The sequence below is a fragment of the Artemia franciscana genome, chromosome 17 (genome assembly GCF_032884065.1).
Source record: "Artemia franciscana chromosome 17, ASM3288406v1, whole genome shotgun sequence".
Classification (NCBI taxonomy): Eukaryota; Metazoa; Arthropoda; class Branchiopoda; order Anostraca; family Artemiidae; genus Artemia; species Artemia franciscana.
In genome coordinates this window covers 27,564,468-27,581,350 of record NC_088879.1, presented here as the reverse complement: position 1 = coordinate 27,581,350, position 16,883 = coordinate 27,564,468, and the positions used below count along the sequence as shown (strand labels likewise).

Here is a 16,883-nt window from a genome sequence, read left to right as displayed (position 1 = left end):
CAAAATTTGGAAATTTTTACCAAATCAAATTATCCTATTAGAAGCTAGAATTGAACAAAGCTAAGAATTTTTTTGTGGCAAAAGGGGAGAAGTGACTCTTCAAAATTTGGAGATCGCTACCATATCAAGTTATTGTAATAGAAGCTAGAATCGAATGAAGCTGAAGGTTTTTTTTTTTTTTTTTTTTTTTTTTTTTTTACGTATGAGACAAAAAGAAGAAACGGTATAATAAATAAAAAAATCAAATAAGTGAGAAAAAGAGGACTTTATCAGCCAGTAGCAAACTATGAAAACAAAAACAAAGAAAATATATCGACAAGAACCTCCGCCAAGTCGTCCTCAGTGCTCAGAAAAAAACAAAAACAAAATAAAAAAAAATGCTTAAAAAAAACTCAATCTCTGTTTCTTTCATAACTGACAAAAAGTTGAACAGTTTTTCCAACTCGGAAAAGGATAAAACCGACCCTATACTGGTAATGGTATTTACAGAGTCCCGTGTTCACGTGGGAAATTTTACATTGGTAGGACCCATCAACAACTGGGGGAATGATTGCATAAACACAAAACTTCAATAGATAAGTCCCTGAGTATTGAAAATAAAAATAACAACTTTGATTCTGCTTTGTCCTCTATATTTTTGAAAACCCTGATTGTTAAGTTCTTTTTGAAGAGACAACTTTAATATCTACTGCAAATGACCTACCGCAATCTTTTAGAGAAGCAATTGAGATAAAAATACAGATTGATTGAGATAGAGGTACAGGATATATTTCTTTAAGCCCAATTTATGATAACTTAATGTTAAAAGATTCAATCAATATTTTTCCCCAGTCTAATTTAAGACAACCTGTCCACATATCTAACGAAAATCGAGGTTGCAGGCAGGCAAAATCTATTGCTAAGCAAAGAATATTTATCCAATCCAGTGGTAAATGGTCTTTCATTGATTCTGGCTAGTTTCTTGATTCACTGTCTTTTCTCTTCTTGTGGAATCCACTTTAAAAGGTTAGATCTTGTCTTTGTTTTTTCTGAGCACTGAGGATTACTCAGCGGAGCTCCTTGTCGAAATATTTGCTTTGTTTTCGTTTTCATAGTTTGCTACTGGCATATATGATTTTTGCCGTAGACAATCAACAGGAAATTAAGATGAAGAAAGTTTTAATTTGAATGGTGAAACTGTGAAGGTTGTGTCTCAGGCAATATATTTAGGATTCCATCTAACATCGAACGGAAGATGGAGCAATCATATTTCGAAGATGGCAAATCGAGGAAAAGCAGCAATGGCAACGCTGTTCAGGAACAGTAATTTGACGGGAATAGGTGACTTAAAGATGCACAAAAACGTGTTCAACTCAAAAATAAGGCCAATCCTCCACTATGGAGGGGAAGTATGGGGCCTAGCAGTGGCAAATTCATTAGAAACTCTACAGCTACAATATTATAAACGAATGCTAGGTCTGCACGCCACAACTCACACACTTTTCATCAAGGGAGATTTGGGACTTTTCTCCATGAGAAAACATACACAGATCCAATTAATTAAGTTTTGGCTGAAAATACTGCAATGTCCCTCCTCAAGACTCATCAGAGCAGCGTATGATGAATTACTTACCCTGGGACAAAAATCGTCATGGCCCTTCCATGTCAAAAAACTACTGGACAGCACAGGTCTATCGTATGCATGGAATGGAGGAGAGGTCCAATCTCAGATCAAAAAGCCTTTCTGTCAGAGATCCAAACAAGGCTGGAAATTTGGGAGATCCAACACGTCAAAATTTGGAGATAATTACCAAATCCAGTTATGATGTTAGAAGCTAGAATTAAACGAAGCTAAGGAATTTTTTTATGGTAAAGGGGGAGAAGCGACTCGTCAAAACTTGAAGATAATTACCAAATCATGTTATCACATTAGAAGCTAGAATGGAACGAAGCTAAGAATTTTTTGGGGGGCGGGGTGAGGGGGGTAAAGGAGGAGAAGCGACTCCTCAAAATTGAAGACAATTACCTAATCAAATTATCATATTAGAAGCTAGAATTGAATGAAGCTAAAGGATTTTTGTTGTGATAGAGGGGGAGAAGGCCCTCGTCAAAATCTCTAGGCAATTATCAAATCAAGTTATCATATTAAAAAGCTAGAATCGTACAAAGCTGAGAATCTACAAAGGGAGAAGACCCTCGTCATACTTTGGAGGTGATTTCTAAATCAAATTACATTAAGAAGCTAGAATCAAATGGAGCTAAGGATATTTTTATGGTAAAGGGATAACAGCAAGTCGTTAAAATTTCATTATAACCTGATCCTTAGCAAAAATTAAGAGTTAGTAAATAATGCGAACTTATATTTTTTTTTTCTATTCTTCCTTGAGACGAAGAACAACAATATTATTAAAGCTAAACACCACATTGAGACTATAGAAAAGGACGACCAATATCAACAGTTTTGCACTATCATCTCCGAGTATCTTCTTAATATCTGCAAAAAAAGAAGAAAATCAACAACGAATAAGAGAGAAAACAAGCTTCTTGATTGCCAACATATAAGCAAAGTCACCTGAGCAGTCTAAAAACTCTAGAGATCTGGAAACTTTAGAAAAATCTCAATAATTAGCCGTTTTTCCTGTATTTCCAATCCCTGAAATGTGATTAATGAAACAAAAAAACATTTTTCAACTAAAAGTAGTGAATCACTTAAATCAAAGCACTAAATCGGAAACACTAAAACCGAACTGAAATTTTTGTGTATTTAAGGTGAACTCCCCCTCGTAAACTTCTCTCTCATTAAGCCAGTTTTTTAGTGCTCTGAAAAACCTCAGCTTTCCAATTTAATTCCCCTCGTGTTTCAGTAAATGTTCTCAAAGAATTTGGACAAAGAATAATTTCTGATTGTTTTCCAAATTATACCCGGGCCTAACTAAGCAATAGTATGGGGTATTGGCCCCCTTAAACGCCTCTTTCATTTCTATTAAAATGTTTATAAATGTGAAACGGGAATCTGCAAACGCTTGAAAAAACTAAATAATTGGCCGTTTTTTCCTGTTTCCATTCTCAGCAAAGTTTTCTGCTTATACATAATTTTTCAACAAATGCAATCAGGGAATTGCCCAGAAAATTATTCTACTGCAGGGAACATAAAGATCCAGTTCCCTAAGACAAAGAAGGAACTTTTCTGAACAAGTGCCAACAAATATCGAGGAAAATTTACAAAAAATACACAACTGTACTTCCTCGTCCGTTTTATTAAATAGAAAGAGATTATAATTACAGCTATTTTTCATAATTGCTCAGAATATACACAACTGTACTTCCTCGTCCGTTTTATTAAATAGAAAGAGATTATAATTACAGCTATTTTTCATAATTGCTCAGAAGCACTGAATCATTCAGAAAGTTTGACAGACGACACATAACCTCACTTTCTCGTCACACACGAGGGGATGGCAAAAAAAAGTCAAACATGTGAAAACAGCCAAAAAATTATCAACCTAATTCATTTTGCAATACTTCGTAAAAAAAGAAAAGAACAATTGCCAACAACGTTAAATTAACTGAACGATTCCATACATATTAATAAGAAAATTAACTTGTACTGCATTTTTAAAAATATTAGTACTTGCATCATTGAGAATTTCATAAAAGTCTAAAAGCGATAATCTAACCATTTCTCTTTTACGTTTCTTTTTTGATTCAATAGTCGCAATTTCTAACTCCTGCAATTTTACAGCTATCGATTCAAATTATACACAGTATATTGGTATTATTGGTGATTAGTGGCATATAAATCAATATTTTACTGACTTAGTGGATAAAATAATGAAAGAGATTTCAAGCCATACTTGCAGTCTTTTTATTTTAATAGTTTCATTTTATCTTAATAATTAATTTTGATTCCATGACGTAAAAAGCTATTCATTCATTTATCACCTGTTTTAGAACTATTTGTTGCTTAAGCATATGAGCTCAAATATGCTACTAAACAAATCTACACACAAAAGAAAGGTAAAGGACTTTTTTTTTCCTCTTCAGGAAAATTCTATGAAAAGCATATCGAAAAATAACAAAATCTAATTGTATATTTATTTTAATTATACTAGATTTTAGCCAATATTAGAGATCTCTAATATTTTATCTAATCAAACTTAACTACTCAAATATTTATTCGGAGTAAGAATAAACTTTAAAAAAAATGTTCTTTAAAATTGTAACAACGGATTATTAGACATAAAGATTTTAGCAAACAAAAACCCTTTTGTTTAGCTTAATGTTTCAATTTAACACAAATTTGAAGTACCCCTCCCCCCTTCCCTAAAAAAAACATTTCACAAATATTCAAGATTTTCAAGGTCACGAGACAAAACAGGGTAAATTTACAAAGAATAGGACAAAAACTCATAAAAAATTAATGAAACCTACTGACAATATAATGAGAAATAGTCGATTAGCTTCAGCATTCAAGTACCCATGATATAACGTCGCAAATTTTTTTACCTAAATATTAGTGATTGGCTGTGAGTTACCAGGAAAGCCAATTATACAAATGGAATATTAGTACACCATCAACACTTTCTAATAGACTGGCTTCAAAAAGCAATCTTTCTGAGACTGGAGAATTTGCCCTTCGAGAGAAATTAGGTTTGCATCTTATCAACAAAATTAATCCTTATCTGAAATGGTAAAATCAAATCCAGTGGCGACGAACGGGGGGGGGGGCATATACCCCCCCACTCCTAGAATTAAAAATTCCCTTTTGGAGGGCATTTTCATTGACAAATGCCTTTTGGCCTTTTCACTTCATATATATATATATATATATATATATATATATATATATATATATATATATATATATATATATATATATATATATATATATATATATATATATATATATACATATATATATATATATATATAATATATATATATATATATATATATATATATATATATATATATATATATATATATATTAAAGAAAAGTTGTTCCTATAAGAAAAAAATTGCAACCATGGACAAAGAGAAGATAAAATACTTCTTATGTGGCAATGATGACGTAAAACAAGAAGTTATGAAGAAATGGTGGCTTTTACGCAGACAATTTATTATAATAAAGCTTAGGCAAGTTATGTGGTCAAATACCCAACTTCCGTCTGCAGTGAACATATACAGACCCAATGAAAAGTAAATAAACTTGAAATCATAAAGAGCCTTCGAGCCAAATCCAAATTAAAGTCTCAACACCATTATTCTACATAAGTTTGGCTATGCCATTTTTAAGATTTCATTTTAGCACATTTTCTTCAATAAGAAATCAGTACACACAAATGGAAAATCCATACAGAAAAACATTATCTTTCTAATACAAAAGAAACAAAAAAGCTGAACAGCAATTATCACATTTTCGAAAAAAAAAGTAGAATCAAATTACTATTCAAGTTATCTTAGCAAAAATACCCTTTCCTCAACATAAATAAGAAAGAACGAAGAAGAAAGAAACTCATTGTAGCTTAAGACCGTCTGAACAGTGTTGCCAACACTTTGAGATAAATTTTTACCAATTTTCGTCCAAACTGTAACACGGAGGATTCTTTGTGAACTACACTGAAAGACACAAAATTTTTTTTTTCCATCCTCTTTCAGAGAACAATTTTGAGTGATGTTTCACGTGTGATGATTAGTCTGAATTTCGCGGAGATTTCTTGTTGTGTCAGGTCGACGAAAATTCCTTTTCTTTTGCTTAAATCCCTAAGAGTGACTTGAGGAGCTTCGAAGATGAAAAAAAAAAAAAAAAAAAAAAACTTGACCCTGCAAATACAGCCTAAATGTACCAATATATTTGGATTCTAACATGAAATATCAAATGTACCGCATTGTACCTAGACCTCTAAATTTTTACCAGAAACAGTACAATTGTACTGCGATGGCAACGCAGCGCCCAACCTGACAATTGATAAAGCTGTGTTAGTTTTTGGTTATATTTACATTGAGGGTCATTAAAGGGAAGTTTTCACAAGAAGCCATGTTTTAATCACCAAAAATAGTCATTAATAAAAGACTCAATGAAAGTAAAACTGCTTATAATACAGGCTAGTGAAAATTACACAGGAAAGTCAGGAATAATATGTGAAAAAGCAAGTTATTTAAAAGTTGACCACGCTTCCATTATTATAATAAATTTGTATGTGTAAACCAGTGTTAATGATTGGTTTTCAGTCACAATCTTGCAAGATTTCAGGAATACTATTCATTTCTTGAAATCACTGATAGAAAAAAGTAAAAATCAGTGGACTCATGAGCGTAGTAATTTGAATTTAGCGCCAAAATACTTCCTACAAGCGGGCTGGATTCACTTTTTAAGCCTAGCCAATTCTTTTTCTTTCTCGCGAATAACGGTTAGGCAGCTTTCCGCTTGTAACTAATAATAGAAACAAATAATGGAAAGCTTACCAGCGTTTGAGCTCGAGAAAAACAACCGTAAGTGAGTTAAAATAAATGACGAATATAACAAAAAATAAGAGAAATGTACCTATAGTAATTGGGTTTGAAAGGACCGGCTTTATTCAGACCAAGGTATTTTGCTTGTTCTTCCGTCAACTCAGTTAAGTGAGCATCAAAAGAAGGCAAGTGTAGACTAGCCACATACTCGTCCATTTTCTTCGGTAATAGGTACACATCGGCTTTGTATCGACCCAAAGGAGCGTTGAAGAGCTCAATTAATGCCAATGCCTACGAGATATAGAACAAGAAGATTTACTAATGGCGCAACGTGAAATAAAAAGAGTTAAAATATAATATCTTTTTCGAAGAGAATCCCTGTCTTTTTCTGATTCCTCTTCTATTGTAAGTTTTATTATTATTATAGTTCTTTTTTCCTCACTATTTACTCGTTTCGCTTGCTACGATTGACACCTCGGGTCTAAGAAATCACTTTGATAGGACAGGGCTTTGACTTTCATCCTCACATTGGTCACCCCTTTAATCAAAAGCTAGGGCCTTTGCCTATTGTAGGCTTCTTATTATCAAGTCAAATTAGCAACTTTCTCTTTATTTTTAATAAATAATTTTGGGATTTATCAAATATATAGAAATTTCCAAGTTTGTAGCTTGATCTTTAGAGAGACCAAAACACAACATCAGTATTAACAGCCACCCCACCTCGAGAATTCGAAAAAGTTGTCCAAGGGGCGACAAAATACATTAAAAAATAATACAGGACTAAATAAATTATAAAACAATTAATACAAATCACACATCCTAATCAGCACCATAGACCTCGCAACAAAACAAATTCTGCTTTACTGCCAAGATCATACCCCAAAAGGTCATAATAAACTACTCAATTATTTATTTGCACCCCCCCCCCCCAAAAAAAGAGAAAAGAGCAAAAGAACTAAAATTCATACCTACTAATAACGACTTGTTTAATTGCACTCTTAAGACAGTTTAGCAGTTTTTCCAGTTTATACACAAACAAATACACACTTAAATTTATGTACATCGACATATACTAGCAAAAGAGAAACTTTTTTTTATAGAACGCCCACGTAAAGAAAAAATATGTTTTAGGCTTCATTTTAGTAAAGCTGTCTGATATCTACTTCACCCGAACTTGCGCTACTTAACCAAAACACAGAAGTAAAGAAAGAAAAAAAACAAAAAACAAATAAAAACCTGTATGCGTTATTCGGTAAAGCAATTCTTCAGCTATTTACAACTAAAATTAAAGAGGTAATATATCTACTCAACCTTTTATTTCTATTCTTTTTACTATTTTTTATTACATTAGTGGAAAATCAATCCATTTTAAATCAATATTTCAAACACGTAGAAGCATTTTCTCTTTCAAAGACTATATAAGGCAAACAAATCCCAAAGAAAACAATTCCTGTAAGAATATCCGACATACCAATTTTTTCTTTCGACTGCAAACGTTTTAGGAATAACCATTGGGCATGTGCCACCATGCAGCAGTATAGCCTCTAAAGCTAAAGAGTTATCAAATTAGCTTTTTTAGTTCTAAGTCGTTTTTTTTTCAGAATTTTCAAAATGATAAACAACAAGTAAAACACCCTTGAATTTGAACTTCCAGTCCTGGTTGACTTTTCCTGAAGTAATGATGCTAGGACTGTTTTGAGAAAATATTTTAGTTATAAAGATTGTATTTTAACGTGAGTTCTTTCATATTCTTCGTTCTTCTTTTTCATTTTTTGTTTTTTGCTGAGGACGGCCCATGGATATAGGGTCGAAATATTCATTTGAAGTTGCATTCATTGTCTTGCATAAAAAATTTCCCTATTGTTCTACTTGTTGTTTATGATGAAAAGGCAGTGAGGTCTTCGTCGCTACTTAACTTCAAAATGACACTATAAACTTTTCATTTCCTTTTGAATGAACGGTTTCCTGATATTAGCCGACCAACTACTCAAAATGATGACCCTTTGAGAATAAGATTAAGAAAAAAAAAGAAAAAAAGAACACGCATCCCAGGATCTTCTTCTCGAAAAACAAATAAAAAATTCCGTATTTTTGAAGATAAGACATTGAAACCTCATTTCTAGGAATTCTAGGAGGGTCTAAATTTGGTGTTGTAATTTTCACCATGCGCTTTTTTTTCGGGGGGGGGGGGGATCCTCTTTATAGATGATGCACAGTTTTTTCTGGTAATATATTTTGATGGATAAATTTAAAAATAAATAATTTTTCATGTTTGGAAGTCACAAAATAAAAGCTTTTCTGGTGCATATCACTTTTTCAGAATTTTGGATTCAATTGAAATGAGTCGCTATTTACTTGGTTTGCCACCATGATCTCTTTGACAACTTCTACAAACTCATCGGAGCATCAAGCCAACTCAGCGGAGAGCAGAGACGAATCCTCATAGAATACTCCCTCCAGCCTTATTTGGGCGTTTTGACTCCTCTCACCCCTTAAGTTTAGCAAAACTGTACTTTTTTAGAAGAAGGTATCACAGGTAAAGTCGAAACCGTATATATAAGGCAGGCACATAGGAAAGATCTTTTGCTTCCATGGGGAGTGTTCTGGGGGGACACGATTTTGAAAAAAAGTGAAGATAGGTCCCCTTCCCCCTTCAGGCGTGTCTGGTATGAAGCTACCAAAGCTATTCTCGTAACAAACATACACAGCGCACCATTGGCTGTCGCACTAAGTCCAACATACTTACCTGTGTTGCTGCAGTAACTGAAACAGCATAGGATGTGACAGAGGAACAGCTTAGATTCACGAGTCTACCCTCAGCAAGCAATATTAGTTTCTTTCCATCAGGCCAGATTATGTGATCAACTTGAGATCGGACTTTCTCCCATATGAGGTCCGGTGTCCGGAGATTATTCTAGAAACACAGCAAGATTTAGCAGACGACACTGAAAACACACAAATACAATACATTTATACACACTTATATATATTTATACACACAATACATTTATATATATAAATTGTTTTATTTTCTTTTTTTTCTTCGCTTAAGCGTTTGTTATATATGTGGTGTGGTCGCCCAGTATCAAGTGCTTTTGTGTATTTCTTTGGGCAGCCACTTGGATAAATGCTATGTGTTGTTTTCTAATTAAATGAACTGAACTGATAATGACAAAGACGCAACCGAAGCCTTTTTAAAAATTTCCTCGACAGGGCAAGGAGTGCTCATAATGCGCTATAAATCAACCAAATGCTTGTAAATACAAGCATTTGAGTTTATTCTATTTATTTATTTTCTAATAAGAATCCGTATACTCTTCTCTAAGTATACATTAAAAAAAAAGAAAAAAAAAACGCAGAAGAAAGCAGACATATTTGAATAATAGCCTATAGAAGAGAGAGAGAGAGAGAGAGAGAGAGAGAGAGAGAGAGAGAGAGAGAGAGAGAGAGAGAGAGAGAGAGAGAAGAGAGAGAGAGAGAGAAAGAGAGAGAGAGAGAAAGAGAGAAGAGAGAGAGAGAGAGAGAGAGAGAGAGAGAGAGGAGAGAGAGAGAGAGAGAGAGAGAGAGAGAGAGAGAGGAGAGAGAGAGAGAGAGAGAGAGAGAGAGAGAGAGAGAGGAGAGAGAGAGGAGAGAGAGAGAGAGAGAGAGAGAGAGAGAGAGAGAGAGAGAGAGAGAGAGAGAGAGAGAGATGGGGAACGGGGGAGAAAGAGCGAGTCAGACTTACAACATCAATTTCCGTATTAGAGTGTCCCATATTACAAACAGTAGCACCATTTTTCATTTTATCCATGTGATCCCTAGTAACAATGTTTTTGTTCCCAGTGGCAGTAATCAACAAATCAACTTGACGAATTACTTCTGAAAGTTTTACGACTCGGAAACCTTCCATACTAAAAAGAAAGAGAAGGAAGACAAAGATTTAGCGACACAGGGATAATTACATAGCCTGTGTAAACACATCATCATATGGCTGTTATTTGTCGCATTTACAAAAAAAAAAAAAAGAAAAACAAACAATTCAAACCTAAACATTGTCTATGTTAATACAAACAAGAAAAACTAATTGACTTTTCATATGTGTCTAGTTTCTACAAATGGGGATAAAGTGGCCATAAACCACAATAATAATAACGATACAATTTACTGGAAAAAAAAAAAAAAAAAAAAAGGAATACATGCTTAAAAAAATTAGTAGCCATTCCACTTAGAGGAGAAGCATCAGTAAATAATTCAAATACAAAATGAAATAAAGGTTCAAAAGAACCCGTATAAATGGTCTAAACTAAGATTTTAACCTTATTATTTATGTCTTATTGATGAGTGGTATCTAAGTTACTTAATTTAAAAAAACTACAATAAAAGAAGACATTTGTCTCTTCCAGAAAAAGTGTCTACGGATTTATCAGGGGACCCGACTGACTGACTGTATTTCAAACAGTAGGCTATACGAAAACTGCAGTTCATTCCCACTTTCAAGGGCTATAATGAAAGGAAGGTTGAGATGGCTAGGGCACGTTCTATGGATGAAAGATGACATATCCCCAAAGATTGTCCTTTTTGGCCAACCGTCTAGGGGTAAAAAGAAAGCAGGTGGTCCGGGGTTGGGTGGAAGGGTATCATAAAGAAAGATTAAAAGGATGGGAACTTCATGGGAGGGGTAATGAGGGAGGCTTTCAATGGATTGGGATGGAGGAGTAGCGTACATAGCTGTCTTGGCCTCCGTCTTTTGGCGATACAGTGAGTTGTTAGAAGCAGTAGTATTTGTCTCTCATCTGGGGGTGCTCTGTGCTTCCAGATTGTGCTTTCCAGTAATTTTGATTTTGTCGACAATTGTGACTATAATGTGGCCAGGGCATTAAAAAAAACAAAAACTGAGTAACTCGAGACATCAATATATGGGACAAAACACCAAAATCGGGGCGTTATTATCAACATAAAAAAAACTTTACCGTTACGTCCCAAATTTATTATGAAAGGACTTAAGACAGAAAATATCGTAATTTGAAAAATGACTCTAAGAATTTTATGAGTCCTATAGTGACGCAGTGGGTTCGACCTCAGCTTGGTAAAACGGGACCCAGAGATCAAACCTTGCTTAACAAGACACTGCAGGGCACAGAACTAGATTCCGATGATGATATTATGCGGAAGCGTCTCCATATTAATCCAAATAAGAAGAATAAGAAAGAAGGTGACAATAAGAATTTAATGAAAGCAGTTTACCACGCTTCACGGAGTGTGCAAAAGCTGATGTCAGGACTGAACTGGGCTTCCTAAGGTTAGTATAGAAAACAAGTACAAAATGCAATAGATCGTTCATTGCAATGAATAAGCAAATTTTTGTTCCCTTCACTAGATTCCTTCACTAGTTTTTTTTTCTCGATAACACTTCAGTTGTAATTGGGCTAAAATAAATGTTTTACAGCGCAAAATGGCAGAAACCTTCACTTTGTCCTGGTATAAGCTATAACAAAAATAGAAACTATATTTTCTTAGGGATGACTCCTCTTTCAACATTCTATAGCTACTTGTTCGAAACATTCCCTTCTGGGAGTGTTTAGAATTCCCAATTCTTGTAATTGGGCTAACATAAATGTTTTACAGCGCAAAATGGCAAAAACTCTCACTATTTCCTGGCACAAGCTCTTTGTTAATAATAAAAATAGAAACTAAATTTTCTTAGGGATGACTCTTCTTTCGACATTCTATAGCCAATTGTTCGAAACACTCCCTTCTCGGAAACAATACCAAACTTCATATTTTTGCAAATTGAGAATTGAAACCTCCCCTCTAGGGTCTCTCAATTACACTGAAAATGAGGGTGTAATCTTCAAGAGCGCACCACTTTTTGGACGTGGTCATTTTTTTTTCTAATTCTATGCAACCTCTCATATGATAATAGCTCTGGATGGGTAAATTCAAAATTAGTGTATTTGGGTCAACATTATAATTAGTTTATTACCTGAACCATTTGAATTTGGTTCCTTACCAAAAACTGATGAAAAATATCTTCCTCAAGATCAATTTTTCTCAAGATCGCGCCCTCTTTTTTCTTGGCGGGGGAGGGGGCACTGTTTATAAAACTGGTCATCTTTTCTTATAGAACAATTATTCACTCCGACAATTCTTGATGGTCTTATCTAAGACTTGACTTAAATAAACGCATTTTACATATTTGAGGTGAAAATTAATAGTCATTTCTTGAAGCATATATTACCCTCAACTCTTGTATTTTAGAGTTTTAGCTTCATTTAAAAAGCGTTACCTTTTATATACCGTTCGTCAATTACTATTTCGTAGAAAAAAGGGAAAATACGAAATCGTCTAAAATAAAATAAAATTTAGTAGACACTTGTTGTCTTCTTAAAAACAAATTCTCTTAGAAATATTTTGTGATACTCTTTTGACTGTTAACAGATCAATACTATTTGCATATTTTTTCCAGGTTTAAGAACATTATCACTCACTCCTATTTACGCACACCGGTTATTATCCTGTAGGCTTATAGTTTGGATTAATGTAGTTTTGAAATGATTAAAGTATATATTTTGCAATAGGTAAAAAAAATATTACATTTTTAAAGTTTAGATAGTGATTATACGAAGTGATTACTCGGGAAACTGGGATTTTCCAAAAAGCAGCCTGTTTTTTTTCTACAAATTCAACTTTACAATTTTATTTTAGAAATATTCATGAATATATCATTTACTTCCAGATTTACAAAAAAGGCTCTTAATTTAATAAAGTCAATGTAGGTACAGCTATAACAAACTATGCCATAGTCTACAAATTGTATACCAGAATATATGATAGATTGAAGGGTTAAAGACCCATTGAAAACAGTATTGATGATTTACGAAGTGTCGCTTACCTTTATTCCAATAAGATGAAATAAGAGAAAACTTGTTTTGTGCAAGAGAAAATTGAATAAAAAACCTATTTAACAGGAGAAAATACGTTTTTGTCGTTAAATAGATTGTGACCAGAGTAATTCTGAATAAGGATCTCAAATGCCACTAGGCATGTACGCTGTTTTTTAAGATTGTATATATATATGAAAATGTTCCAATGAAATGAAATGTTCTGTTGAAATCTTCTAATGAAATGTTTAAATGAAAATGTTCTAATCTAAAAACCTAATCAAATCAAAGGGAAACGTAATAAGTTAAAGAAGTGTTGCCACTTGCTGTACATCCTTGCTATTTTTAGTGCTTTATTGTCTAATGGTACTTTTTTGGTTAATAAGGTAGTGAGTTTCGTTTTAGTTGGGTGGCAGTCTAGCCAGAAGAAGTGTGGCCAAAGTGACAATCCTAGCAAAAAAGACAAAATAGACTATAGGATTAGAATCTACCGTCGGAAACAGCATTAAAGAGGTTTCGTGAACTGTCTTACCAGGCTTGAAGAGCACAAATTGGGTCAATTTCTGTTACATAGACTACGGCTCCCAACGCTTTCAAAGACTGACAGCAACCTTTTCCAACCTCACCATAGCCACAAACCACAACTTGCTTTCCAGCGAACATCATATCAGTAGCACGTTTTAAACTAAAAAAAAAAAGAAGCTTGAAAAATGTAGAGTTTGTTCAATATTTATCAATTTGATAAAAATGAAACTATTCATTTATTTATTTATAACGCAAGAGATGTAAAAACAATTTTTTAGTTTTTACATCTGTTTTTTTAGTTTTAAACTAAAAAAAAGAAGCTTGAAAAATGTAGAGTTTGTTCTATATTTATCAATTTGATAAAAATGAAACTATTCATTTATTTATTTATAACGCAAAAGATGTAAAAACAATTCAACACACTGCAGATTAAATTAAAATCAAAGGAAGGCACAATAAAGGAAAAAAAAGGATAACAACACAAAATCCCAACAACAACAATAAAACGAGAAAATTAGACATGATGAAAAAATGAAAAATCGAAACGCAAGTTGACCAAAAATAAATACAAGGATTGAAATTTTCCTCGTAGTGTTCGTAAAAAAAAAATGAAAGTGAGGCGTCAGATCCCTAATACCACTAAAGGCTTTAGTTTAATTATCACTTTACTAGAAACAATAAGTATTTTGAGCAGTGTCGTATCCAGGATTTTTTCGGAGGGGGGATACATTTTTTTTAGAAAGCGCACCAAATATTTGTTCACGTTTTTATGAGTCTGACAACAATTTCGGAGGAGTGGCAGTTCTATCTGAGGGACATCTCTGACACGGAACCGATGAATTATTTCAGCGCTATTTGCCATTACTATAACTGCCACACAGAATATTCCCATATCATACAACCATCAAAACAGATAATAAATGAGACCACCATGTGCAAAATTTATACTCAGAACAAAATTATACTGACGAGGAAATAAACTTTAAAAAGCTATTTTCTTACAAATGAGGGTTTTAGCCGCTTTAGTCAAAGAGGGACCCAACTAAAATTGAAATTTTTGAAAAACAACGAATCGCTTCAAAAAGTAATAGGGAACCTCCTGCAGATCTGTTTTAATATTGTTCTAATAAGAAAATTACTTCCATTAGAACTATGATAGTGAAAAATATTGAGCGTTACTTTTATATAGTTTGTTGCTATAGGTCATTTTTTTAATTCATAAATAAACACATTTGTTATAAATTAATGCAATAGGATACCAGATCCAATCGAACTCATTGACTGAATTAAATATCAAATTCGGAAATCTTATGAAGTTCAGTAGTAGCAGCGTCAAGGAAGTTTAGCGAAGGGTTAGTGGTGTGAAGTTTAGTGGGAATACCAAGATATAATAGAGAATAACCTTAAAGAACCAAAGACATTAAATTTATATAAATTTATTGAAACCTGGCTATTTGTTGTGATGTTTATTGAGACAGTCAAGCATTTGAAAAAATTTCTTCTGCATACTAGGAAAGAATAACTGGCTCTAGGTGAATCCAAAAAAAAAAAAAAATCAATTAAACGGCTTGAAAAATCAACAAAATTTAGTTGAAGTTTGGTGGTTTGAAGTTTAGTGAGAACACTCTAATGCATACCGAAGGAGATATCGACAAAAAATCATTAGTTTTTTTTGTAATTCATGAATTTATTGTAATCTAGACGCGTGTTAGCGAACAAACCATTAGAAAAATTCATTCGTATACTAGGGCCAGGAAAAAGCTCTAATAGAACCCCTTACAAGATAAAAAAAAAAACAAAAACAAAAACAATGTAAAGCTTATATCTCAATGTTTGGCCAGTAACAGACATTTCCTGAGCCATACTTATTGGGATACAATTAATAGAGAGAAAGATTCTATGGTTAAGTAACTAAGTAATTATGGGCGTGAAGGAAAATACAAGATGTGCCTTTTATTAAACAATAACAGAATTTAAAGTAATTTATTTGGCCTTTTCTATTCTAGAAACTATTCCAAAATCATTATATTTCTGGTTCTATTGTGGAACAAACTAAAACAAGAGCGATTTTCCTTTGCTATAATTTCTGATAATGTTACCATCAATGAATAATTTTATCGAACAAATGATAATGAAGCATGAACAGTCAAGGGAAATGGTAGATGAAGCAGTCAATCGCAACCAACACCTAACAACACTTGCTTTCTGAGTCAACAAACATTTTCGGGGTTAAAATCATATTTCTGCTTAAAGAATCTTCAAAATAGTGAGCATAGCTGAACAGTAAATATACTACTACAGTACTACTACTACTACCACTACTACTAACTCACTGCACTACCAAACCATCTGAGGCCAACACAACTATGCACACTTTTCCTCTACCTCAACTTATTCAAAGCTTAACTCTTTACCATTTCCTAAGAACTTGAAATCTCCATTAAATTCTTCCTCGTGGCCTCTCCCCACCCCATTATGGGACGATCTACTTTTTGTGTTGGCTCAGGTAGATGGCCAAAAGAGCAATCTTTGAGAATATTATATTTTTCATTATAGCCCTAGAAAGGACTATCTTTTCATTAACGGCTATCTTTCATTATAGCCCTAGAAAGTGGGATAGAATCGCATTTTCAGTACAGCTTGTTTTTTGACAGGCAGTCGGTCAAACAGTGATATTACATTAGGGTAACATGATTGCAACAAAACCTACTGAACTATAGTTACTACTCTAATTTCTTCTCTAGAATTGACGAGAAATCAGAAATATGAATAGTGTGGTGTCGCTAAATAACACATGCAACTATAACAGGGATGGTAAATAGCTTCATCTCGGACGTGACCACACTAAAATTTAAATGTAAATTTAAAGTAAATTTATTTTTAAAAAGTACATTCTTTACTTTATTTAACCGCTTAGTTGCCGAGTTTGTTGTAACACTTAATCATGCCTCTCAATTAATTTTAATGTAGCCTCGGTATAAAAACTTACCGCTTGTTCTGGTAGCAAGGAATTCACTTTTTTTTTTGGATCGTTTTGATTATCACTGTACCGGTTGCCACTGAGGT

General features: G+C 33.4%; 1 protein-coding gene across 6 annotated transcripts in view; it reads right to left on the bottom strand.

Moving 5' to 3' along the window:
* Window positions 1-2,322: 2,322 nt before the first annotated feature.
* The window catches only part of LOC136038089 (adenosylhomocysteinase-like 1), a 129,040-nt gene continuing 114,479 nt past the window's right edge, over window positions 2,323-16,883 (bottom strand). For all 6 annotated transcript variants that reach the window (XM_065721094.1, XM_065721089.1, XM_065721090.1 and 3 more), the window contains 5 exons: window positions 13,825-13,977; window positions 10,157-10,322; window positions 9,179-9,346; window positions 6,524-6,723; window positions 2,323-2,473 (listed from right to left, as the gene is read on the bottom strand). In XM_065721094.1, the coding sequence (XP_065577166.1) occupies window positions 2,467-2,473; window positions 6,524-6,723; window positions 9,179-9,346; window positions 10,157-10,322; window positions 13,825-13,977 (694 nt within the window). In that variant the 3' untranslated portion in view covers window positions 2,323-2,466. The remainder of the gene's footprint in view (window positions 2,474-6,523; window positions 6,724-9,178; window positions 9,347-10,156; window positions 10,323-13,824; window positions 13,978-16,883) is intronic.